A 25,898-nucleotide genomic window follows, 5' to 3' on the forward strand; every position below is an offset into this window, starting at 1 on the left:
CCAAGAAAGGCCCCGCTCTCCGGAATTGACCCAAAGAAAAAAAAATAAAAATATTAAAAAAAAATAAATCCGGTTTCTCCTCTTTCTCTCTTTTGAACATGTCTGTCCCATCATGTTAGGGAGCTTATTCGGTTGGATCTCGCTCCTTTTTGAGCCACTGGCCTTTCAAGTTCCTCTTATCGAACCTCAACCTAGACTCAAAGCAGAAAATGATATAGCCATTCCCGTACAGGGCCCCTGGCAAGATATCATCACCGGTCATTATGCGATTCCTCCCGTATTGAAAATTCATGACCGGAACAGTGTCGTCAAATGGAGTTGGCAACGAGAAGATGTTACACAACCCCTACCTCCTTTGATTCAGAGTGGTTTATATAGTGGTTTCAACGATGCGACCGATATGAAGTGGATGCGAGGCGGTAGAAGCGTCGCTGCCGTCTACAGTGCCCTCATCGTCGTCATCAACCATACCCCCGATCAACCCTCAACCGATAAGAAAATCACCTTCGCCCTCAACAGAGCAAATGAGGTCCTAAATAATGCCCATACCATTGAGCCTTTGCCCGGTGATCGTCTCGCCGTTGGAACTACCGGGCAGCGACCCTGGGATGGTATCTTGGTCTACAACATGAGCGAGGCTCTTCCCCTCGTCGATGAACCCCCCGTATTACAAAGGATCGAAGGTCTCCGCGCCATCCATGCCATGATCTGGGATGAGCAGGGTCAGATGTTGTGGGCGACCGGCACCGATGCCGCGGCCGATGGCTCCGATCCCGTTCCGGCCTACGGCGTCATTCAGGGATACCCCTTCGATGCCGAGACGGGCCTACTCAGCGTGGATGAAGCCTATCGATTCCGATTCCCCGAGTATTACGATATCGATGTGGAATGGGGTCACGGATACAGCTGGTGGGCCGGACCCCATGATCTCGTCCCCGTCCCCAACGAACGAGTATTCCTCGTCTCCAACGATATCGGTCTCCACGCCTTCGATATTGATAAAATGAAATTTACCGCGGAATACGACGAAGTCGTCGAGAAATATATGCCTGGCTTCGAGGTTACCACCAATGATCGTCATGGGATCACCCGCCAGGGAGAATACGTGGAGTTGCCGCAGTCGGACCTCAAGGGTTTCAGTCTCGCCCCCGATGGAAGTTTCCTATATACCCAATCTCTATGGCGGCTATACCGAGGGAATTATACCAGTCTCGTTGTCGATGGTGTGCGTCACCAGATCATGAAAGGCAATGAAATCTATCGGTCGCGATGGTTCGGAGACATCGATGGCTGGCCCAAACCAAAGACATAAGAGTATGTTTGTTTGGAGATTGCGAACCAAGTCCAATTGTACAGCACGCCCTGGTGGGCTCCAATATACCTAAATCTTGATTATATAATGAAAATCCAAGCCATGGCACAGCTTCGCCAGCTTGTACACTAGATCATCTCACCACGGCCTTGATTTCTCACGCTACCTCCCAAATGCGCCCTAATCGATTTCTTCCCCGTTATTCCTTCCCTTTTCGTTAGGATAGAGTTTGTTGACATCGGAGAAGGCGTCGAGTTAATTTTTTTCTTTGTGTTACAATAAATATCCATCAGATATATTCCGACCTAACTATGTAGGTATATATGTATACCATGAGATGTGTCCGTTTTAGGAAATTTTAACTTCAAACACGCTACTCCGTATTCGTATGTAGTAAGACTTTTTCCGCTATGGCCCCAGCCCCTTGTCAGCGTGACGCAAGCAACATCTCCACTATAATGACTGAAATCCCAGCATGATAGCAGGCCGATTTGTTGTCAATTCCCAATAGGTCGATTTGCCCTGCCTGCATAGCCCCTAGATTATGTGCCGCGTGTGCTCGGCTTTGCAGCCTCAAACCTCGGTTCCCCTAGATAAGCCCATTAATAACACGAGGGTACTTTGTACGTGTATGTTGGTATTCCGTACTCCGTACGGAGGACTGGTCTAAAATTCAATGTCTGGCCTCTTTCAAAACATATCCCCTTGGGCTTCTAAATCCATTACTATAATGGGGAGAGCCTCCGAGACCTCCGTAACAATGTCGATCGCGACGCCCTATAACACAAGAACCATACACAAATCAACACGAGGGCCTTTTCCTTATGTTTGTACCCAGTACTCCCTACTCCGTACATACTGCGTAAATCGTATTCGGCTGCCTCAGCACGTACCCGCGGACCCAGTTACGAGGCGACGAATCGGACAAGAGCGGAGAATTAGCCATCGCTCGCCATTGCCAAGACCAGGAACAGGAACGGTCGGAGCCAAGTAAGAAATTAATTTCACCATGTTTTATCTGCCAGTCACTAACACAAAAACCATAAACATTTATTAAATAGCGATAAACCATACCTAGTAAGATCGGAGGCAGTTGAGATAAATCTAGGACCATGCCTGAGTACCGTTCACTCCGTATGATTTTTCAATACGGAAACACGATCAGGGGGCGAAATGTAGTTCAAAGCTATACATAGAAAAGTCTCTTGTATAAAGTATTCCTTTTTTACCACCTTCACATACATTTAAAAAGACCAGCTAACAAGGCCAAGGCATCCAAAAAAGTCATCACAAGGCCGCAAACGTGGCTGGTTATTGTTGTGTGGATATCAAGTGAATTAATTTGATGATTTGCGACATAGATTCCAGTAGTGATGTGACGGATCCTTTCTATTCATATCGATGTATTCAGGTGACTGCGAAAATAAGGGATTTTGTTTCATTTCTTAAAGCTATGACCTAAAGGCATATCCTGCCTCGTCTCGCAAACGAAAGCGACGAGATGATATCAAGTGAGGAGCAAATCCAGTCAAGCAAAGTCGAAGCAAGGCTGCTGGATATCTCATATCAAAGAAAGGAAATACGAACCGTTCCAGATCAGCCAACCCGCGACAATGCTTACGCATCAACAAGACCCTTTCGCTCCTGGAATGGTGGGATCTCGGCTATTATCGCTGCGTACGAGTAGACTGTGCTTTGCGAAGTCTCGTTTCCATAAGCCAGATGGGTAAGGGCCATCTTTTCGTGTGTCGGAGAGCCGATCCATGTGACTTCTGGCCTACGTTTGCCCGACCAAGTCCAATTGAGTGCTTGGAGTGATGACTGTCCCACGTTAACTATTCGATCATCCAACTGATCACTTTGATATTCTCTACTTACCTCTCCATCTTCAGTCATCATGCCAGTGGCTTTGTATGAATGTAACTTGTCTCCAACGCGCACTAAAGCTTGTTAGCTGACTGAGATTGTAACTATTTGCACACGCCAAAATCCTTTGGGGTTCTTCACTTGGTATGAAAGAAGTATTTATATCCAGCAGCGATCAATAACCATAGGGTGGATGCAAGTTTGGAGAGGAAACTCTGAATATCCTATTTTGGGTGGGGTTACTCACCTTGCCCTTTTTGGGATGCACCTTGTTCTTTCTGGGATGCACCTTGTTCGTTATCAAATGGGCTGGAGTCATCCTCTTCATAGTCATCCTCTTCATCGTCATCTCCTTGATAGTCATCTTCTATAATCACCGGAACAACATCAATCTGTATGCCAAGGGATTTGAAAACAGAGTACAACACAAGGTCAGCACCCTTGAGTGCCCTCGGAAGTAGCATTGATGCCTCATCGGATGTATGAGGATAAGCGTGAGAGCAATAGAACCCGAAAGCGCCGCCTAGAGAGTTAGCTTGGTATCCTATTTTCCAATGACTGCATATAGCAAACACACCCTCTTTCATAAAGCTAGGCTCTATGAAAAGTTCTTTCAAGAAGCTATGCAGCGACAAGCTTTTTGGGTCAACAATCAAGCTTGGCGGAATTGATCCCCCCACTGGCTCGGTTACGTAGAGGTTGTATGTCAAGGTGATGCGCTCGCCTTCCGTGATTGTCTTGATCTCGTGCTCGCAGTCACTATAGAATGCTGCCCATTGAATCGTGGACGTACTCTGGTAACTCCAGTCAAAAACAACCTGCTTTCCCTCGTGCCGAACGACCAAGTTACCCCCTTTGAAATGAGAGGGTAAACAAACGACCAGGGAGCCGATCTGATTCTGGGATCGCGGTGTGTCAACGTGCTGCCGAAAAAGGCCAGATGGACCCGAGTAAACCTATTTTTAACAGGCTCATTAGTATTTGTTGCAGAAGAGGGGTTAGATTAGCATACATTCAGTTTGTATAGCTCGGAACTCAGTTTCCGGAAGGGTAGAGAGTTCTGTGACTTTGTGTTGAAGTTCGGAAGGAGAATTTGCTCCACGTTTTGAAGGATTCCGAAGTCTGATGGATGAAAGCTGGTGAAGAAATGGTGGGGCTCAAGCTTTCCAGCTTTTCGGTATTGAGGGTCTATAACATCTTTCTGTCCCTTGCCAAAGCTAGCAGGATCGCAATCTACCACCAACTTATGCAAATCATCGGGTGCAGATTTGGAGTCAGCGTTCAAGTCAAGTGGTAGAGTCAACACTCGCGGGATATTGTCACCATCTGTACGCCAGCAGATCCTCACTGGCGGAGACACAGAGATGGTTTGGGCGGATGTGGAACCAGCTGTGGATTTCGTATCATTGGGGACAAGACCTCCACAAACAAACGATGCAGATGCCTTTTTTCCAACAACAAATGCCTCCAGTTGATGACAAACTTCTTTGAACGCGAGGCTTGTCAACGATGGAACTGTAGACTGAGTACCCTCCTTTCCGGGGGCGGGGCTGGTCGAAGATGCCATGGTTAAAGATAGGAGACACTAAGGGGTAGAAAGAAGAGAAGAGGCAGAAAATGAAGATGAAGGTGGAGAGGAGAAGGAGAGGAGAGGAGAGGAGGAGGAGGAGGAGGAGGAGGAGGAGGAGGAGGAGGAGCAAACAAGGAAGGTGCAATTGTCCCGACAAACTTAGAAGTCACGAGCTTGATACCTACATGTAGGTAGCTACAACATTGTTACATGTGCATACTTGCGCAAATGTGTGTGTACATAGTTTTAATTTGTCCACTAGACCTTCTGTCAACTTCATATGTTGTAACCTCTAGGGCCTATCAATGCAACATTCTTTTATAAGTATGACCTGCCGCTTGCTTGACAGCACTATGACGTGCAATATGACACGTTGAGTATATGCTCAGGTGGGCAGGTGATTTCAAATTATTCATTACAAGAATAGTCGGCCGCGTGTGTGGCCTTTTGACGTCTTTTTAGTTGTCATTTTAGATGTCATTTTAAATGCCCTTTTTTGTAAAGATATCTGCCTGCCTTCTTGGTTCCATACAAACACGGCAGAAGAAGGCTGAGAAAAGCTTAATTTGTGAAATGGACTTTTCTATATCTAACTAGGGATCATCGAGTTGGTACATCGTGCATTAATAGTCTCATAGTTAAGGGCCCACCGATGATACATATTAAGCCCCTACAATAGAGCTCAAAATCCCGCCTCTTGCCTCCGTCACCGGCTTGTTCATAGTCCTGGCAGTCTACCCGGATAGTAGAACCAACTCAAAGAAACGACTGTCATGAGAGACGAGAATCTTCAAGACCTTTTCGCCCAATTTTCCTGGTCTTAACTTGGCCAGCTTTTCACCAGCAGCATCCTGCAACTCCATGTTCCTTCCCATCAACATATCAATTTTCCACTTCAATTGACATGTGGCAGGCGACTCGAGAACGAAGTTGCCTGACAATTCGTTTGAACGCATGTTTATTGGCTGGCCGTAAAATGCTTGGTGTATTTTGGAAGACAGGCTTGGAAGGCGTGGGTCGCCGATGATGTCCCATGAAAACTCATCTCAGCCTTGAAATATTACCACATTGGGAGCACTATCTTTTGATGCGATCGAGTACATAGGCAGTGCATACCCTGAAGGGTGAACCAGAGTCTTTGCCGAGTCCCATGGTGCTGGCACTGTTGGCCGTAGCGAGAATGAGACAAGACTGTTGATTTAAAAACTTGTCATTATCAGAGAAAGGAGAAAACAACGCCATATGGTTCATTGTTGCAAGGAGCACCAATGCAGGGCTTTGAGACAGGAGTCGAAGCGTTAAAAGACCAGGTGAAAATCAAGTTCAAATGCGTGGGAGAATAGTTGTAGCATTTTTACAGCTAATTTTTGATTGTTTTATACCCTTTAGAGAATTCTTTTGAAGTTGTAACGATTGCTAGACTACATATCTCGATCTATGGCCATCTTCTCCTATTTCCCAATCGGGAATGATAGTGCGCTGCATACGGGATGTGGATTGTGCTTAGTATGGGTGTAATATATTATGATTGGCCCATTTATACGAGGGCTCAGCGGCTTGCCAAGCAACCTTTGTCTTACATCTCCGTACTCCGTACTCGGCTTCACGGGCTCCAGGGCTTGGCTGGGGGCTGTGACAACAAACCAGTGACGTCATATTATATATCCTTGTCGCGCTCCAGGGCTATCCCTCCATCCCATTTGGGGAAGTTCATCTAGCATACATATCCAACGACATTATCATTTTGTAAGAAAATTGCATATGAGTGATACGCTCTACCACTGAGCTAAAGAGCCTAATCCGACCATCTGGTAATGGTAATGAGATTTCATTATACAGATGTGAGTGTACTATTTTGGCCTTTTCAAAAGCATTATCTGGCTATAAACACTACGGTAAATGCAATATTTTACACCTTTATATCTCAACAACCACCTACTTTTTCTTATTTCGCTGTCACTCGATATGTAGCTATTGATGCGGCCTTTGACCACAGTATATCGATTTCTAGTAAACCGAGAGGCTGATAGATACATATAGATCGCAATCACAGAGCCATCACTATTCCTACGCAGCCTAGAGAGGCTAGATATCACCCGAAAAGTATCAGCGCATATTTCATTCTTCCGCCTTACACCAGGCCGAAATAAACAAATGCAACCTCGACTAGCGACGCACATCTGAGGGTACGCATGCCTGGGGTTCTATCTAGTCGGGGCTGTGATGCGTATCGCAAGGTGAAGAAGAACGCTTAGTGCTTCCTAAAAGGTTAGCTTGCTATATCTTATCAATTTAAAGATTAGTGTGATCAACTCCAACCGACATTTTCACGATGCGTACGTCTAAAAATGACGTGTGTTGGGGGAGGACAGCAGCGGTACATGTTCAAGTATCAATCGCTAAAAGCGATACAAAGCGGAGTAGAGGTTACCTAGTTCATACCTCAGGTAAATGCTGGCTAAATGGAACTATGCGGATTGTCCAAGGAGTGTATATATTAGCTGGTACATCTGCGATGGAAGGAACAGAAAAATAGCAGAGAATAGCAGGAAATAACAGAAAAGGACAGAAAGGAGAAGATTCCATGAGAATCCGTTATTCCCGGCACCTTCAATGGCTATCGCCAACGGAGCCAATGCTCTCGACTCGAATAGCCAGCTGGCTCATCTTTTTGATCTCGATGATGCACCGCCCATCGAATAACCATTTTGGTGTTGCCATATTATCGGCAATTATCCTCCAGCCAACCTGCTTCTTGGGAAGGTTGTTGTTGGGCTTGCCGATAGCAAGCTCGCTACCGTTTTCTCTCTGACAGTCTGGGCAATCTGCGACACAATCAGGCTCAAGGCGTGGTTTCTCTTGAGCGTATGCAACATGTGGTGGATCAATCACGGCGCCTGTCCCGGAAATAGTTTCGTTCTATGAGGGCTCATGCATATCTTGGTTGAAGGGTAGATGTCCTGGTGAGATGTTTGAAGAACGAGGAACGCCAGCCGATTCAGTATTGCGGAATTCATCAAACTCGGTGACAATGAGTATTGCGGTGGATGAAGCACAGGCATCATATATGTCTGAGTAGAATTTCACGGTGCCACCATCATCCCTGAGAGCGGGGGGCCCGTGTAGCTGATGGATATCACTCTCGATGACATAGGGATTGCAAAAAGGGTCAAATATTGCGATTTCACAGGGGTTTTCATCAAGCAAAGTCTTGATTATTTCAAGGGCGAGTGCTTCTCGGGTATCCGATGTGTTTTTCTTGAAGGCATAACCCAGTAGAGTGATCTTCTTTCCAACCAGAGTATTGTTCAGGGACTTGATGACACGACTAGTAAATCGGTTGCGCTGGTATTCGTTCATAGTAACTACCTGGCACCAGTAAGCCCCAACCTCCTTAAGGCCCAAGGACTCAGAAAGATATACAAGACTGAGGACATCCTTCTTGAAACAGCTACCCCCAAGCCCAATGCCGGGGCGGAGTAATTTGTCGCCAACTCGGAAGTCCATCCCAATTGACGCCGAGACCTCATTAATCTCAGCCCCTGTGGCCTCGCAGATTGCCGAAATACTGTTGATGCTGCTAAGTCTTTGGGCTAACATGGAGTTAGCCACGAGCTTCGCCAACTCCGATGACCAGATGTTGGTAGTAATTATGCGGGCCCGGTCAACCCAGCCAGCATAGACTCCAGCTAGTGTTTCTGCTGCAGCTTTGCCTCTTTCTGTCGTCGCAGAACCTATGATAACTCGGTCCGGGTATAACAGGTCGTGAATTGCGGTCCCAGCCGCGAGGAACTCTGGGTTAGATAGAATCTCAAAGTGTCCACCGGGCCGACATACATCAATCTATGTGAATACAAAGTGTGAGTGTGTTTTCATGATCGATGGTATGGTCTTACGTACCATCTCCTGGATCATTTGGGCTGTTTTGCAAGGGACTGTGGACTTCTCCACAATACTCGATCCGTTCCGTGCATGCTGCACAACATCAGCAGCGACAGTCTCAAAAGCTGTCATGTCTGTTGCACTTCCCGCGCCTGATCCTCGCATTTTGGTCGGAGTGTTAACCGTAATTATGAAAATATCCGACTCTTGAATACATTTTGGAACGTTCGTGGAGAAAAACAAGTTCAATATCCGAGGGGATGCAGCCCTTCCCTCTTGTTGTCTGTCGTGCGCTTCGTGCGCTTCATGCTCTTCAAACACGTATGGGATTCCCTCTGAATTTGTTGATATAAGCATAGTAGAATAATTCCGGTTTCCATCTCGTGCAATCCGAACGATTTTAGCAAGCCCGGGCTCGTAAATAAGTAGATGTCGTGAGTTCCACCTTCCAATACGTCGCTCATCTTTGTCGGCGACGGTGACTCGGATCTGTGGGTTTTTGAATGCAATAACGGCAGCAGTTGGGCCGCCTATTGACAATCAGGCTGTAGGTTCCAAGAGAAAATATCAGAATCATACATCCGCATAACGTACCGACATAGCCTGCCACAATGCAGCAAATATTCTGGATTGGCCTTACGCCAACTGGGGTGTCTGGATCAATTTTATCCGCCACGTCGATTCTTGTAGTACTTGAATCTACGTCAAGGCTATCTGTGTCGCCATTCAGACCTTGTTTCAAGGTTGTTGGCGCACTTGATAGTACCGGAGTCAAATTCATGACCAACAAGCAAGGACATAGTCATCAAGTTGGGATTCTATTGAGTCGGATTTCATGCACTTAAAGAGAGCTTGGGTGGGACGTTTGACAGAGGCAAACAAATTTATGTAAATTGCACCAGAAGTCTTTCACCCAGATACATGCCTATTGCTAATTTTGGCTTCTTCAATCCCAAGGCCAAGGTTACACTTGCCTGGCGGAAATTAGTAAAATAGAACTGCAAAGGAGAATTAACACCGAGGGAGAAGATTAACCGACTCCAAGTTGGAGAATTGAGTATTATAGAACCCAACTACACATCGGTTTCCTGATCCGCTAGCTTCACGCGGTACTTTATGCGTGATTCAGCTAACTCTCCTCTCGACTGCCCCTTCGAAGTGATTGCATTAATTTGCCAGATTGCAGGGTCTATGGGACTTTCTCGGGTTTTAATGTGGCGGAAAGGATCCATGGGCCCTGGCATCATCATCTAACCATCTAACTAGCTGGTAAAACAAGGCTCAAGATCATCCGCCTGATAAATAGGGCAAAAACAGTACTCAGCATAACTAACATGAAACGTAATTGGCATGCGACCTTGAGCACTACCCCGTTAAGTCCTTTGCAGAACGTGGAAGTCTGTGATATCCGGTTACTCTTATCATTTTGCTTCGTAAGGTAAATACTGAAACCTTGCGATAAGCGAGGGTATCGGTGCCTTGCTTGATTGAAGGGAGGAAAGGAGGACATCTTCGGCTTCTTGAATCTTTTTCGGATTCTCATTAGTGGGTTAATGTAGTTTTGCACTGTGTTGGGGCTACAGAACGTTTTGGGGGAGTGGCCGGGTATTAGGAAATGCACGGACCTCCTGCCTACATGCATGTATGTATGTAGGTATTGAGCATAAAGCCACTGTTCATCTCTCCAGTTTGATATGGAATTACCCTGGAGAGAGAGATGCTTAAATGGAATATTAATGCGACCTATAGAGGAATATATGTAGATTTTCGAAGATAGTACTATAGGAGGAAGACCTGTAAGGCTGTAACTAGTTGGGGTTAGAGATGGGGTCACCTGACCCTGTTTGCCAAGACCCTGTCTCGTGCTAATTTGCTCTTCCTATTCCTTTTCCCCAGTCAATTACGGAGTACAGTGAGTACAATGAGTCCAATAAGTGTAGGATTGCAGGAGTGCAGGAGTATAGTGAGTGCAGTGCAGTTAATGAATACAGCCTCCTTTCCCATAATTCTATCAATAGTTTCCCAACACATGCAGCCCTATTTGAAACTCGGCCCGCTGATGGCCCCGCTTCCCGCTAACCATATAGGTATAGCTCAGCGGTTAGCCAGCCAGCGGTTAGCCAGTGGTTAACCACCTGGGCAGCTAAGAGGATCAGCGCCATGTAATCAGATACATCCTTCTCCCTTCTCACTCTTTCTTTTCTATCACCGTCCACTTTGTCACACAGTGAATGCACCATACATTTTCTCTATTGAGATCTCCCATTGAATGACATTCCCTCGAGCACTTACATGCCAAATACTTCTGAAGTCACTATGTCTTGGGTACGTGATTTTCACGTCTGGGAGTTTCAATGACGTCTACCAGTCCTCCTGCGCTGACCACAACCTTTACACCACCACCATCATGTACTACCGACACATGGATGATTGAGAACCTGTCAGGTACAGATTACTACACGACAACTGTAACGACCGGCCTCACTGGCTGGTGGCTGAACCTTGGCCCGACGGACTGGAGTACTTGTCTTCCTTCGGGCTATGTGCAGGCGACTGATTTTTACTACTCTCCTGGTATTTGTCCATCGGGCTATTGGACTGCTTTTCAATCAGCCTATACTTCCAATGGCGAGGCTGCTGAAACCCATGCCACCTGCTGTCCAATGTGAGTGGAAACATTTTTCATCGTGCTTACACAGATTATGAACTTTTATATTGACTTTATATTTTCCATTTAGAAACTACAGCGTCCAGACCCGAAGCAATTTGCTTTGGTTTACCACGAATCAATGTACCTCCAGACACACTGAGCTGAGCGTTTGGACCTACACTCAAGGGGGAGTAGTTTCTAGCTTCACAGCTACGGCAGACGGTATCAACGCCAAAGGGGTCTCTATTCGTTGGCGTGCCTCTGACCTCGTTACTGTCACTACGACGAGCTCATCGGAAACCACAACTAGCACAGTACCCCGTGGTCCCACAGCAATAGCAACGTCCACACCAACATCGACACCAACATTGGGACCCCAGGAAACAGATTCACCCAGCAGCGGGCTGTCGACAGGAGCCAAAGCAGGTATAGGAATCGGTGTATCTGTTGGCACTCTTCTCATATTCGCGGTGATAGTTCTGATATGGATGTTGCGACGGAAAGGCAGGAAAGAAGACCTTTATCCTGACGGCACAGAGCCTACAAACCGCAACAAATATATGCCGCCGACAGAACTTGAAGATAACGGAGTAGCTTACGGGTACATGGAAGCCAAGCACAGCGACATAAGTAGGCCAAAGCCACTTCATGAACTCGACTCAAGCAGATCAATGTCACTTCATGAGCTCGACTCAAAACATATTGCTGCGGAACTCCCTGTGCAATGATGTGACTGATTACTAGCTTTCAATACGGATCGTCCAGTACATTTTGTCATGAGGGAGTCTCGCAACTATTTGCTTCTAGCTGCAAAATATCAACTCTCCTTTCTTTTGATTCTCGGGCTTCTTTTTGGCTGAGCGAGATAGCCCTCGATTGTTCATACATGAATTATTTGATACCCTTACTGCCTCCAAACTCACTTGACTGTTGGTTTTCCGATTGTCTGGTGGTTTATTATTGATTATTTTCCAAAGCCCCGAATGCATACGGAGTATATTATGCTATAATACAATGCAGCATTAAGTGCTAAGTCAACTTGGTCCCTTTCCCAACTACTGTCAAGTATCGAGTATGTTAGATACAGTGAAGTTCATTGTCAATCATGTTCCTAGGGCTATTCATCAATCTTGAAATAATTAGATAATTATCATGAAGAATAGGTTCATGAACGACACGACAGAAAATCAAACGTAGAAAATCATTCTTGAACATCTTGCTTTCCACCGAACTGCTCCGACGGGGCTGGTGTTTCAGCTTTGATATCTCAAAATTCGATTGAATTCTCGAATTTCCAGCCCTATGAGGCTGATCGCCTGTCAAAGTCGTCTCTTCATTGAGTACAGCTTTAAGTGTAATATTTTAATGAGATACACCTAGAAACAAATCTAGTGACAAAAATATTCATGGGCTATTCAATCATATCGGTGAAAAGACTTACCTCGATGACTTGTGGTATCGGTTATGATCTGAACAGTGCGCTCGGTCACATTTAAAAGCGGGAATCCAATATATGACAGAAAAGAAGGATATTCCCAATGCCCCAATTGACTAGCAACAATGGGCCGTCGCTTATGGCTATCCAATCACATCCTGCGAGGGCGTATACGCTGCTGATAGATGGGTGGATATTGAGGGCCAGGCCAGTGGCTAACATGGAGAGAGCTATTCCACTCATTCGAAGATCATATTTTTCGGGAAGAGATGGTAAAATTGAACTACATTCTAGCGTTGGGGTTGGGTTATTGTATTTGTATTTTCATTGGGTCATGATTTGCTTGTATTAACCATTATAGTTTCATACATCTCAACTGCCTTTATAAGGTCTGATAATGAGATCACGTTTGGAATTTAGATATCATTCACTTTTCTGAAAATCTGAATGTCCTTATTTACAATCATCCGGACGGAAAATGCCCATGGGAAACTCAAAAACAAGATAGGGTATCAATCAAGTTGAAAAACTGTCAACTCAGGCTATTCACTGGATCAAGCTGCGCCGTCGTATTTCTGTCGTCTTTTCATGGACTTCCATTGAACAAGTCCAGCACCAATGAACGAGAGTAGTGCGGCAGCAATAGACACGTAGAATGTCTGGATGACTGCAATGTTATACGCGTATAGGACGGATGGCAGCATATCTTTGGGAACGCGTTGAGATAGGTTTGCAGCCCCGGCTTGTATTAATGCATTTGGGCTGAGATTGGGAGCATTGGCTGTTATGCTGGCCACAAGGCGATTCTCAAAAACGGTTTGGGCAATCGAAATAAACATTGCGCCACTGAGGCTCTGTGCAAATGTGATTATGGCAATTCCGATGGGTATGTCCTGTAATGGCAGTACAGTCTGAAGTGCGTTGATGGATTGCTGGAAGCCGAGTCCTGCTCCAATTCCAAGAATGACTTGATATCCAATCCATTTCGGGTGTCCACTGTTCACTTTGAAAGTTGTACAGAGCCCAGAGCCAATCGTGAGAAAGGCGCTTCCAACGAACATGAGCGGTGTATAGTATCCAACGACATTCACCAGTAGCCCAGCCAAAGCAGAGAATACAATCATAGCCACCACCATCGGAAGGTTGTTAATTCCAGATTGTGATGCAGAGTCTTCCTTGACTGCTTGGAACCAGATAGGGAGCTTGGAAACTTGTTAGCAATTAAACTGAGAGGAATGGAGTCAGAACCCACATAGTATCCAAAGACAAAAAAGGAACCGCCTAGGAATGTAGCGTGAATCACTGCTCCAAGCACATTTCGGTTCTTGAGTAAACGAGGCGGGACCGTAGCGTCATCCTGCCTCCACACCTGGATAATGCACCATGCAAAACTGAATACGCCAAATAGAATAAATAGGACGATTATTCGAGCATTGCTCCAGCTGTATTTGGTGCCGCCCCATTGCAGACACAATAGAAGAGAGACAACTGCGGGAACGAATGCAAGTACTCCAAGGGGGTCCATTCGCTTTAACTGCCCAAGGCGGCTGATTTTGGGTTTGGGTGAGGTAGAATCCTTGAAGAACAGTAAAATGACAAGGCCGGTGAGGATACCAAAAGGCAGATTTATCCAAAAGCACCATCTCCAACTAACGTGATCGGTTAAGAGTCCCCCTAGCCTATGGTAACATCAGCCGACGTTCTTTGCGATTGAAATAGCGAGACTTACAGTGGTCCAGTGATCGTCGCAATTCCACTGGTGCTACCGATGATTCCGAAGTAGAGGGCGCGCCGGTGAAGGGGTACACTATTCGCGAGCACGAGTAGAGCACCTGGTGACAATCCCCCAGACCCGATGCCGGCAATTGCTCGCCCGAAAATTAATCCCTTGGATGTCGGTGTCACTGCACATATTAGAGACCCAAGCTCAAACAAGCCGAGAGCAACTATATATGTCCACTTTGTCGAATAATACGTGTATATCTTGCCAAATGGTAGGGTGACGGCACATGTAGTTAAAAGGTAAGCGCTAGCATACCACGACAAGTCGCCTAGTGAGTTGAATTGTTCGGTGATCTTGGGAACGGCGGTTGAGAGGATTGTGTTATCCTGGTAAGTCGTCCATGTTAGCTCATGACACAATAACAATATCTTGAAGCTCACCAAAGCGATACAAAATGATTGAAAGCAGAGTCCTATCACAATCGGAGCAAGCTGTGAGCTCGGTGGATAGACTTGCTTTTCTTCGTCATCATCACTCTCCTCGGTTCCAGCCTCTTTCAATGGGATGTCATCTCGATTTGTGTAGCTGAAATCTTTCATGCTTGAACAGTCTGCCATGAGCTGCAAGTTAAATTTCCCAGTTGTTATCGAACCTATGAGAACTCATAAAAATGTGTTGGGTCGAATCATCCGCGCAAAAGTCTAAAGGGCGTTTGAAATAGGCAAGGTAAAAACCACCACATTGAATCCAAGTGTGGATGTACAGTACTTTTTATTGTAGGACATCTATGTAGAGCCGGATGTAACCCGAAAAAGCATGCAAGGGGTTTATATCTTGATTTATGCTCGGGGTCTTTCACTTTCACAGTCACATTCTTGCTTGGATTGGTATGCGGTACTTTTTCCCTGACAAGATTCTCGCTAGATCCAAGCAACAGCTGCATGTTCACTCAAAGAATATCAGTCATGTTTTAAGAATATGAATTGTTTAATTGGGGTATCAATTCCATGATACGGATGTATCATTTGACGTCGCTCGTTACTGGAGGAGTCGATCATCCCTGACGTGATGAATATTGAAACCCTGCATTCCAGTGAGACTGTTGTAACCTCACTAAATACATATCCTAGCGTACGGAGTAGTCAATTGATACTTTTAGTAATAGATAGCTTTCAAGCCTACCCAATGTTCTGGTCCTCCAAACAAGATCGAAGGCTCTGAGATCCGGTCCTTATACTCCGTGAACGATACTTCGTTCTAGGACTGTAAACAATTATGCTTTTGCATTTTGGGAAGATGATACTGATACTGTCAAATTGATCACGATGTAGCCTTTCCGACCAATGTTTCTAACAACAACCTACTCATCAAAATCAATGTGCCACCTCTGTATAACCGACTGGCTCGCACAAAGCCTTCTATGGATTGTAATATTGTCAAAATACACCGGATTTTCCACAAATATATAGTTGAATAGCGCGATCGAGCTTCTGCTTGTATATGATATTATATATTTATGAAGTACAGATTGGTCGCTGCAGGCGTAGTAAATATGAGTAGCTACAAGGCCACAACAGCACTCATTCAACTGCCGTCTTAAGAAGCTTGAGCGCACCTCACAAGTTACTCCTATAAGACTATACAAATGTAAATTGAAAATGTACCATCGGGAGCACTGATTGGGATTTATGGATTTGAAGGATTCTAGTGATCTGAAAACTCTGAGAACTCTGGATGCAAAGGAAACATAAGATAGCCCTTGGCAAATACATACGGGAGTCGGCAATAGCAAATACCTCAAGCGTCATTTCGAAGGGATAGATATAAGGGGCATCGGGTAACATGTTTCTGGCGCCAGCAGATCGTTTAGGAATCCTGATCCATCGACGATGTAAGTCGAAGTGAATATTATTCCGAGGAATGCACGTGAGCTGATATCCAACTTTATTCTTCGTCGGGTTCTATTCTTACCAATCAAAAGGTGCTAACAACTAGGAGTCTTCCTGGTCCTGTTTATACTGTTTTCCTGCCTGTCTGTGACCGCAGCATCGGTGCTCGCGGACTTGGGGCTAAAGCTAGGAGTTTTCCTTTTGTGCAATTTGGATGGGTGTTGGTTCGTGACGATATAGATAGAATATATTAAGCGGCATGAATATGTGCTGAGACCTATCGACGTGCCATGACGAGAATATACAGAACAAATGTTGACCAACTCGAATCTCTATCGATAGAACGTGCCGCCTACAAAAGCACGCAGTCAAATGGTTCTTTTAACCTAAGTTCGGGCCACTTAAGACCCTAGTTAAGACATACTAGATTGGGAACCTGATACCGGTAACAATTCAACACTAGGTGATACTGCACTATGAAAGAATGCTCAGAATATAGCTAAGAAGAAGAAAACCTCAGATATAATAAATAAACCCATAGTAATCTATAGGCTTATGCAAATCTGAAATACGGAAACACGCGCTGAGGGTGATAGTGCCCTGAAAGGCAGTCATCTAGAGATCTGTACGCTTTGTTCAGAAACTAAGTCAAACCAATGAATTAAGGGGCGGATGCGAGGGAAAAGTCTGAAGTCATGTTCCGGAGGCTATATATAAATCGACGAACTCCGTATGTAGCAGGACTGTATACGTATATTGTAGAAGTAGCTTGTAGCCGGAACTACCGAACTGGCCAATTTGCATTATTATCAGGTTGGAGACTCTACATGAACAAGAAAGTAGGCAATGGCATGCTTGATGGCTGATGAGACTGATGAGTTGTTCATCGACACTGAATTAACTGTTATCAAGGCCACTGTTCTCCAAATGGAAATTGCATTATTGCGGGATATATTGACTATACTAGAAGATGGGTTTACCAAATGTCTCAGTTCATTTCTGCATAATATCATGTACAGTCACCCATGTGTTTCTGTGTGGTTGATGAGCTTCTATCCATAGTTGATTCAAACTACCTCTTCATGGGTTGCACCACTAGTCTCCCCCTTAGCACCAAGCTCCTTGCGGCGTTCAATCTCTTCTCCAAAGAGATCTCCGATCTCGTGAGTGCGCCATGGCTTGATATCTGTCTCGAAGACTAGGTCGATCTCTTCGAGAGACCGGCCCACAGTCTCAGGATACGTGAAGAACACGTGGAAAGTCATGACAGTACAGAATACCCCGAAAATAATATAGGTCTTCCACTGAATATTGTGGAAGGCTGGTGCCACAAAGTAAGCCAGGGCAAAATTGAAAATCCAGTTGGTGGCGGCCGACAAGCCGACGCCCTTCGCTCGATACTTGAGCGGGAAAACCTCGGCGGCATAAACCCATGCAGTCGGAGCCTGTAAAGGTTAGATGTGGTCAGATACACATATAAATGAATATAGCATACCCAAGTCAGGCCATAGATGCCAGTGAAGATGTATGAAAAGGCGATGACTGTCATTCCTGCACTGCCCTTAATCTCCCAAGTCAAATTGGCATTGCCATTGACATTTGGAACTGGATTGCCTTTACTAGCCATGACACCAGCAATGATAAAGTGCACAACCATGCAGGTGACAGACCCGATAAGAAGTAGGTTTCTTCGCCCAACGCGATCGATGAAGGGAAGCATAACGCCCGTAGTCACCAAGAAGATGACATACTGAATAGCAGAGGACCACAGCGTTGTGTTCCCAGTCTGTCCTTGATCATCAGCAAAGCCGCCCACGCTCCCGTTTTTTTTCAGGAGAAACTTACCATGCCCGCCATTTCAAAAATGTAAACCACATAATACATAGCAACATTACCACCCAGAAGTTGCTGCCACATTTGAACAGTCATTCCGCACATCGTGCGCTTCCAAACACGGGGTCCAAACAATGCTAGGAATGAGACATCTTGAGATTCATGTGCCACACGCACGGCCTCTTGGACTTCTTCAAATGCTACCTGTACGACCGGGTCATGGCGATCACCATTGGCATGAATAATTGCCAATGTGTCCAATGCTTCTTCCCAACGCTCTTGCGAGGCGAGCCAGCGAGGGGATTCTGGGAAAAAGAACAAAGCGGTAAATAGGATGAGGCCTGGCACGGCCTGCACACCCCAGCAAATCCGAAACGCAGCCGTTCCAGATACGCCTACCACACAGCCATATGCAATCAAGTACATGATCAAGATACCCCATTCGATTGCCCATTGTTGAATACCCACCACGCGACCGCGGATGCGGGCGGGCGCCAGTTCAGATAAGTAGACGCATGTTTGTGAGGAGGTCACACCAACTGCAAGTCCACTGACAACACGGCCAGCGACCAAATGCGTCACATTTTGTGCACTGCATTGAACCATGGCACCGACGATCCACACAAGAGAGGCAATCATCAATGCATAGCGACGACCAAGAATATCTGATAACCAACCGGCTGCAATTGAACCGGCGAAGGAACCGGCGGACATTGATGCTGTAATCTATTATGGAGTGTCAGCATGTGAATAAAAAATTGGAGACTTGAGATCACGTACTCCGCCTTGGAGGTTAGAGTCTGGCGAGCCGAAGTAATCTGTGTATGTATCGACGCCAATCCAGGCGCTCATCGAGCTATAGCTTGTGTTAGTCTCTATGCTATCATACTCTGGTGGAGGAGATGTAGAATATACACACCTGACATCGAAGCCAAAAAGAGCACCTCCAATAGTACCAAAGGCGGCAAGCACTGTAGAATATCAGCGTCATGAACGCATGCTTAACAGCTAGAGCACACATACCGTAAATGTTCGTTATAGTATACATGATTGCGGTTGGACCATGAAGGTTGTCATTTGAAGCCTTGGGCTTACGGGAAGGCGTTTTATAAGTAAATTAGTCGCAGATCGGTCAACGCAAGATTCAGCATGTTCGGGCTACGCGACGTTGCATAGTATGATTCCGGGACTGGGGGGTAATTGACCCTGGAGCGGGAAAGATCAACGGGAATGAATTGCGGAGGAGCGAGGAGAAACCCGGGGCACAAAAGTCGGGGGTGGACACGGCGTCATTGGCGGGCCTATAGTTCAGCGAAGAACCAGTCGGGGTATTCGATATGTCCTCTTATTAACCGAGATGTTATTTATCCGCTGGATTATTGGTTTTAGATGACCCCCAAACCAATCTTCCGGATAATTTGGACGGTATCATTCCGAGACGGTGTGCCTTTCGCCTATTATCATTAATTATACGGGATACCTCCTCACAACGGATCGGCATACCGACGTCATGCCCCCAGACAAACCTGTACAAAGAATTGGCGTTGGGCCTCGCGACCGATAGAGATGAGTAACCCATCTGCCTCGGGGAATGAGCTTTGAGACATATTTGTGAAACTTTGGCGGCTAGCTAAACAAAAGAACATGGTAGAAAAAATGAAAAGAGAAGAGACAGAGGAGAGGAGTCTCCATGTGAAGTATGTTGTACTCCGGTTGACATTTGAAATTCAAAATCTGGTCCTGTTTGCTCCAGGCCTTTGTTATTCGACTTCTTCTACGTTAGGTTGATATCAGGTGAGTACTCCTAGTCTATAGTTTTAATTTGAATCAAAGACCTTACATGAACTCATCCCATGTAGCTTGCGTACTACAACATATTGGCAAAGGTCGGGTAAATTATATACGTAGAGCCTAGGTCAAACCCTCGCGTTTTTCTTCTCTCTCTTTCTTTTTCCCTTTTAACGCGCACTCTGGTTGAAGTTAACATCATTCGATATATGAATCGACACTGACTACCTTTATCCTGATATCTGCGGTCAAATTTCTCGGTCACATACCCTTGCCCGTCGACCTCATCCCCTTTCTCCCAACATGAATCGACTGGGCTATCAGGTCGAAGTCGGATAGGGTCTTTCCCGTACAATCTTCAAATTCCATTCCAGTCTCTAGGAGCAGAAGACAAGTGGACTTTGGTCGAAGTGGCCTCTTCTAGTCAAGGTCATGGGAGGAAGTAATTCGCAACTGTGGGATGCTCGAACACGAGCTGCATGGAATTGAAGTATTAGGGATGTGAAAGCTCAGCAATGGGCTCTCCAATGTGGGGAGTCCGATCTGGGCCATGCGGGTCGCAACCTGCCACTTCACAGTACAATTACCGTCTATATGAACTGCAAAAGGAAGGTTCACTAGAAAATAGCTTGAACCATAAGATAGGATTAAAACACAATCATTGGCCATTCTATGAGATCTAGGTATGTATATAGCTCATCTCTCTATGGTCTATACTTCAAACTAAAAAGGCGTAAAAAATACAGTAGCACACGTGTATCGCAAAACCAAAAAGAATTTACAGCTTGCTCTTGGCCGGCTCATTCTTGAGCAAGGCCGAATTCCATGGGTAAGGGTCAAACACCAAGTCGTTAACAGGGTTCTCCTCGCTTGCCCGGCGGAACAGATCCTCGTACACCTTGCCGTCGTAGCGACCTAGGCTGCTGTCCAGATGCCAGTCCGGAATCGCCCAGGCATCGACCAATCGGACAGCATGCGGGCGGATTCCATCGAGCAGTTTCAGCACCGCAGTAGTGCGAGTTAGTGTAATTTGTCGCACAGTCACCGCACCAGAAGCGAAGAACTCAGCTGCTTCGCGCTCCAGAGTGTGCAGCGAGAACAGTCGGAATAATTGGTGTAGGAGGCCCCTGGTCTCTGGATCCAAGGCCGCTGAGAGTTGGGGAGAGGAGACCGCCTCGTAGAAGTTCTTTACCATCATGTACTGAGAGTGAGCCGTAGACAAGCGCCAGAAGTCAACCAACAGGCTGTTCCAGGAGCGCTGCTCAGCATCCCGATGCTTCAGGGCCTCAAAGGTCAGATGGGCCGTGCGCCATGCGAAGGCAGCTACAATGTCCTTGTCTTCATCGAGCACATCGAATGAAGCTCCCTTGTCGCGTCGGTCGAGGTATGCCTGAAGGATTTGGCTAGTGTCGTTACCAGTCGGCTTGCCAGCCAGGACGGCACGGGCAGATTTAAGAAGCTGTTGATACGGTCAGTCTTGAATGGAACGGAACGAAAGAACTGCGACATACATAACGTGCAACCTGCTGGGTCAACATATAGTTATCACCTTCCCAGGTCAATGTGGGTAGATAGTCCGCGTATGCTGGTCCAATGCCGCTATAGCTGCTGTATCCATGACCACCACATGCGCGGCGGCAGATCTCCAGACCTTCACCAGCAGTGGTACTGGCCAAAGCCTTGAGGCCACAGGAGGTGGCATGCAGATCTGCTAGGAGGTTCGCACCGGCGCGGAGCTGCTCGGGGCCAGCGCCCCGCGACTCCTGGTCGGGCGAACTGGCGGCCTTCATGCGGCTTTGATTCTCCTCATACAGACGCATCATGCCGCGACCGGTGAAATGAAGGGCATACATGGACGCCAAAAGCGGGAGCAAGCGCACCTGGACCATCTTATAGTTGAGTACTTGGGTCTCACCCGCGTGCGGATCCGCATCGCGGTCCTGGAACTGCCTCCGCACTGCACAGTACCGGGTCGCAATAGTGACACCGCGAGCCAGAACACCACCGGCATCCAGAACAATGTTGGCGCGCACCCAAGTCATAGTACCAAAGACGAGAGATGGCATAGCAGGCTTAGCATAGTGGTTCGTCTCTTTGTCGACCTGACAGAAGCGGGCCAGCATGTTGACATGGGGTATCTTGACGTTGTTGAATAACAGGAACCCATTATCCATAGTGCTGAAGTTGTCATTAGTCCTGATATCAACCAAAGAGTGGGAACGGGCTTACTTGTAGCCAAACTTGGGGCCGATATCGCCCACATATACATTATCCAATGGTTGATGGGTTTCGAGGTCACGGACCTGAACGACGAATGGGTGAGGACCGTAGTTCTTGCCATCAATAAATAGTTGGGCCATAACCACAGCGTGATTTGCCGTGCGACCGAGAGATCCAATCCACCATTTCGAGGCAGTCAATGTTGGGGAGTTGATAGTGAATGTCTTATCGTTGGAGTTCCAGGTGGCGGTGGTTTCCAAACCGCGCACGTTCGAGCCGTGACCCAATTCTGTTTGCGCATAGCAACCGATGATTTCGTATTTTTCCGCGCGTTCAAGGAAGAGTTTGTGCTGCTCGGGGGTGCCTTGTTCCCGGAGAGTTACCTAGATAACGATCGAAGGGGTCAGGTGGATTCTTGCCGGGGGATCCAATCTACTTACCAGGAACATGCTGGCGTGCAAACCATACGGAGTAGGTTCACCGATCAAGTCATTGGCCGCATGGAGATCTTCCATTGACCATTTGTGCTCTTCCGCGAGCTGCTGGAGACGCTTGGCCTTGCCCAGCGACCGCTGGAGTCGCTCCACGCGGCCCAAAGTATGATTTTGAGACTTATCAAATACTTTTTCGGGTTGCAAAAGAGCTAGGAGGGATGCTCGTCGCTCCAGGGTTTCCTTTGTGTGCAGCAACTCAGATAACCTTTTGACGTCGACATTGGATTGAGCACGCTCCTGTTGGAGGAGCTCAGATCCTTGTGGGCCTGACGGCTTCAGGGCCTTAACCCAATTAGGAGGAGGTGTTGGCATTGTGAAGAAAATAGGGATATATTGGGATAGATGGAAGAGAAAGAATGGGGAAAGATGGGGTTATGAACCCCAGAGAGAAGGGAGCTTGGAAGGGCCGAGGGTCTCAATGAGGAAAGAGCCTCGGCTTAAAGGTGCTGACTAAGAAGGAAATGGCGGAGAGCCGGGGAACTTCCAAATTTGGAAGTTCCCAATTCCCGAGGTCGACTGCCATTTACACCTGTTAGACCCCTTGAACTATGTATATTTAAGGAGTATGTATCTGTACTCCATACATTCTTTCTTAATTACCGATCATCTACTCTGTAACCAGAGTCAGCCCCGCATGTCCTACTAATTTTTGATATGGGGAAGCGGGGGAGAAAATACGCTTTCACGGCTTCAACTACTCCCGAAATTACCTGACCCCGATCGGGTGTTAGAGAGTGATGAGGTCACCTATTGTCATTAATAGTTTACGTAGTAGGACATACTCCATTGTCTGGGAAATGACCTCGGTTTGAAGGTGTTGAATTGCCAACTATACCCCGGTCATGTGGTTTAAAATTTTCAAGACAGAATGAACGCTCACGTGAAACAAAGTACAACATTGCATACGGGATGAGCGAAAAGTCCGAGATAAATAATCGGATCTGATAACAAAAAAGTTCCCGAATCATTCTCACATGTCAACATGTGAGAGTTTTCTTTTTGGATTTTTATTCATTGCGTCTGACCTTGGTCACCCGCGGCAATCCTAGCCACGTGATGAGAATGGCACCAGACAGGGCAATGATAAATGGCTGTAGCACTTTCACCCCTTTGGCTTGTGCAAGCACACCAACCGCAAAAGGGAGGATTGCCGCCCCACTACCCCCAAAGGCAGCGACAAACCCTATGGAGGTGACATGTAGGTGCCGAGGAAGAAGCTTAGTAACCATTACAACTGCCCCAGGGAAAAGGGGTCCAAGGAAGAAACCTTGCAGAGACACTGCCACAGCTGACGCATAGAACTGGGGCACAAGCCATAGAACCAACGCAAATCCCATGGAGCAAACAATGTATACCTGGTGATAATCAGTCTGGTCCTACCGCCAAAGAAGAAAAAAAAAAAACATGGTGCTCACCGAAATTGCGACTTTCTCGCCGACCCGAGGCGTCACAAACCCCAAAATTACCCGTCCAACTGTGATACCCAACCAGAACCCAGTGGCTGTCATACCGCTAGCAAAAGCACTACCTTGCCGGACTCGGATCATAAAAGTAACAATCCACCCTCCCAGCGCGACCTCTACTCCAACATATCCCAGTAGGAACAGTGCGCAGAGCCAGGTTACCCGGGCAGCTGGGCGCTTGAAGAGTGCGTCTCTCAGGCCACCTTTTTTGCTCTCGTCCACTGATGGTATGTTGGATGCGCGAAAATCGGCAGCGGTTGATTTCCAGAAGCATGCTCCAGAAACCACCAATTCGATGGCCGCACATGCGATCTAACTATTAACTCCTGGCCAAATATGTGCGACGATTAAGCACTTACCATGACATAATAAAAGTAATACCACGGCAGACCACCTTTGGCAATCATTGACGTTGCGACCAATGGGCTCATAACTGCACCAGCTCCATAGATCCCATGCAACACTCCCAACACCTCATTGGCATTGGCCATGTTACCGATCCATGCATTCCATGCAGCATCCTCTAGGCCATTTCCCAGCCCAGCAAAGATGAATGCGACCACTAGTACCGGATACGGTGGATGAACGCAGTTGATAACATAGGCAATGAGATGGCACGCTGGCCCGATAATGGCCACACCGCGTTGGCCGAACGTATAGTGGATGCGGTGATTGAGAAAAGCCGCGACTGTATAACCTACTAGAGGTGACAAGAAAACGAGAGACACAATCGTGTACGATAGATGATAGTATGATTCTAGCTGTATGCTGAGTGAGACAGATTGTCGTCAAATGTTAGGGTGTTTCATCTTACATATGGAATTAGAGCCTATAAACAGTCAGCAGATATCTCGCAACATTTTGAAGTCAAGCTGTGCTCCTTTTCAGCCATATCAACTTACACCGTAGGCTGCATCATTCGCACCCATGACTAGGAATGACCAGAATGTTGCAAAGGTTCGATGAACATTGACACGAGGCTGGTTCCATTTCTCTAACAACGGAAATCTTTCAGGACCCAAAGGTGAGCCTCTATCTGACTGCCCATGAGGCAAAGCCTCAAGAGCGATGAGATTGGAATCGCGCGATTTTTGTTTCACATGGGTGGTTGCCATGGTGTGTGATTCAGCGCTGTGCGAACTGTTTCTACAATTAGAACAATGAACAGCAATGACAGTCCAAAATCATATTCTTTCCTTGGCGCGGTGGTTCAACCCGCATTGCCGGATTGAGATGAGGGGATGGTGACGTCCCCCACATTGCTTCGGCAGAACTTCGGCCGAGGATGATAGTTGTTGACTCCGAACGGGTTATTAGACCCTTTCCTTTTTCTCGATCAATTTTTGTTAATATATCTATGGGCTAAGATGCCATGGACCGACAAAGATACTGTTCTAGTAGATGTACTCCATGAATGAGTTGTTGCGAAGGACCTAGTACTCGTGTATCAAACCCACTCCGTGATCACATTTGAACATTGGATTTTCGATCGACGTATAATGTCCGTGGTCGCTTAAGATTTTGTCGAGTACATTCGATGCATTGGATTTGATTCGAGGTCTCCATGAAGAACAGAGTATCAGATCGTTGAACCATCCCGTGAATTCTTATATATCATGTTTTACCACTAGCACTTAGTTTGAAAGATCTTTCGCTCTGCAAATAATACGAACTTGCGCCACATTGTGGACTTTACGGGGTGAGGATTTTCCACCAATCAGAAGATATTCAATTATTCAATTATATATAAGCCAACCTTGAAACTCAAGAGTG

At 46.5% G+C, this 25,898-nt stretch overlaps 8 protein-coding genes across 8 annotated transcripts; 2 read left to right on the plus strand and 6 right to left on the minus strand.

Annotated features, from left to right (window-relative positions):
• Positions 1-112: 112 nt before the first annotated feature.
• Positions 113-1,312, plus strand: PEX2_028830 (uncharacterized protein; the record flags this gene model as incomplete). Its single annotated transcript, XM_016740158.1, has 1 exon — positions 113-1,312. One exon carries the CDS (start codon positions 113-115, stop codon positions 1,310-1,312), a length of 1,200 nt encoding a protein of 399 aa, XP_016597448.1.
• Positions 1,313-2,929: 1,617 nt separating this feature from the next.
• Positions 2,930-4,745, minus strand: PEX2_028840 (Oxoglutarate/iron-dependent dioxygenase; the record flags this gene model as incomplete). The annotated part of the gene is made up of 5 exons (XM_016740159.1): positions 2,930-3,133; positions 3,191-3,252; positions 3,426-3,701; positions 3,756-4,134; positions 4,191-4,745. The coding sequence occupies 5 exons, from the start codon at positions 4,743-4,745 to the stop codon at positions 2,930-2,932; spliced, it is 1,476 nt and encodes a 491-aa protein (XP_016597449.1).
• A 2,613-nt stretch (positions 4,746-7,358) lies between these two features.
• Positions 7,359-9,436, minus strand: PEX2_028850 (Cytochrome c1, transmembrane anchor, C-terminal; the record flags this gene model as incomplete). The annotated part of the gene is made up of 5 exons (XM_016740160.1): positions 7,359-7,645; positions 7,730-8,591; positions 8,649-9,160; positions 9,225-9,344; positions 9,397-9,436. The coding sequence occupies 5 exons, from the start codon at positions 9,434-9,436 to the stop codon at positions 7,359-7,361; spliced, it is 1,821 nt and encodes a 606-aa protein (XP_016597450.1).
• A 1,548-nt stretch (positions 9,437-10,984) lies between these two features.
• On the plus strand, positions 10,985-11,299 carry PEX2_028860 (uncharacterized protein; the record flags this gene model as incomplete). The annotated part of the gene is made up of 1 exon (XM_016740161.1): positions 10,985-11,299. The coding sequence occupies one exon, from the start codon at positions 10,985-10,987 to the stop codon at positions 11,297-11,299; it is 315 nt and encodes a 104-aa protein (XP_016597451.1).
• A 1,970-nt stretch (positions 11,300-13,269) lies between these two features.
• Positions 13,270-15,037, minus strand: PEX2_028870 (MDR family MFS transporter; the record flags this gene model as incomplete). Its single annotated transcript, XM_016740162.1, has 4 exons — positions 13,270-13,917; positions 13,968-14,394; positions 14,445-14,824; positions 14,879-15,037. The coding sequence occupies 4 exons, from the start codon at positions 15,035-15,037 to the stop codon at positions 13,270-13,272; spliced, it is 1,614 nt and encodes a 537-aa protein (XP_016597452.1).
• Positions 15,038-17,394: 2,357 nt separating this feature from the next.
• PEX2_028880 (sugar porter family MFS transporter) lies at positions 17,395-19,208 on the minus strand (the record flags this gene model as incomplete). The annotated part of the gene is made up of 6 exons (XM_016740163.1): positions 17,395-17,772; positions 17,823-18,113; positions 18,173-18,886; positions 18,941-19,016; positions 19,080-19,131; positions 19,184-19,208. 6 exons carry the CDS (start codon positions 19,206-19,208, stop codon positions 17,395-17,397), a joined length of 1,536 nt encoding a protein of 511 aa, XP_016597453.1.
• Positions 19,209-20,726: 1,518 nt separating this feature from the next.
• On the minus strand, positions 20,727-22,974 carry PEX2_028890 (Acyl-CoA oxidase; the record flags this gene model as incomplete). Its single annotated transcript, XM_016740164.1, has 4 exons — positions 20,727-21,407; positions 21,460-22,126; positions 22,178-22,551; positions 22,609-22,974. The coding sequence occupies 4 exons, from the start codon at positions 22,972-22,974 to the stop codon at positions 20,727-20,729; spliced, it is 2,088 nt and encodes a 695-aa protein (XP_016597454.1).
• A 695-nt stretch (positions 22,975-23,669) lies between these two features.
• Positions 23,670-25,240, minus strand: PEX2_028900 (MFS transporter; the record flags this gene model as incomplete). Its single annotated transcript, XM_016740165.1, has 5 exons — positions 23,670-24,017; positions 24,078-24,437; positions 24,485-24,886; positions 24,940-24,954; positions 25,028-25,240. 5 exons carry the CDS (start codon positions 25,238-25,240, stop codon positions 23,670-23,672), a joined length of 1,338 nt encoding a protein of 445 aa, XP_016597455.1.
• Positions 25,241-25,898: the final 658 nt, after the last annotated feature.

Source organism: Penicillium expansum, assembly GCF_000769745.1.
Source record: "Penicillium expansum strain MD-8 chromosome Unknown contig82, whole genome shotgun sequence".
In the NCBI taxonomy this organism is placed as follows: domain Eukaryota; kingdom Fungi; phylum Ascomycota; class Eurotiomycetes; order Eurotiales; family Aspergillaceae; genus Penicillium; species Penicillium expansum.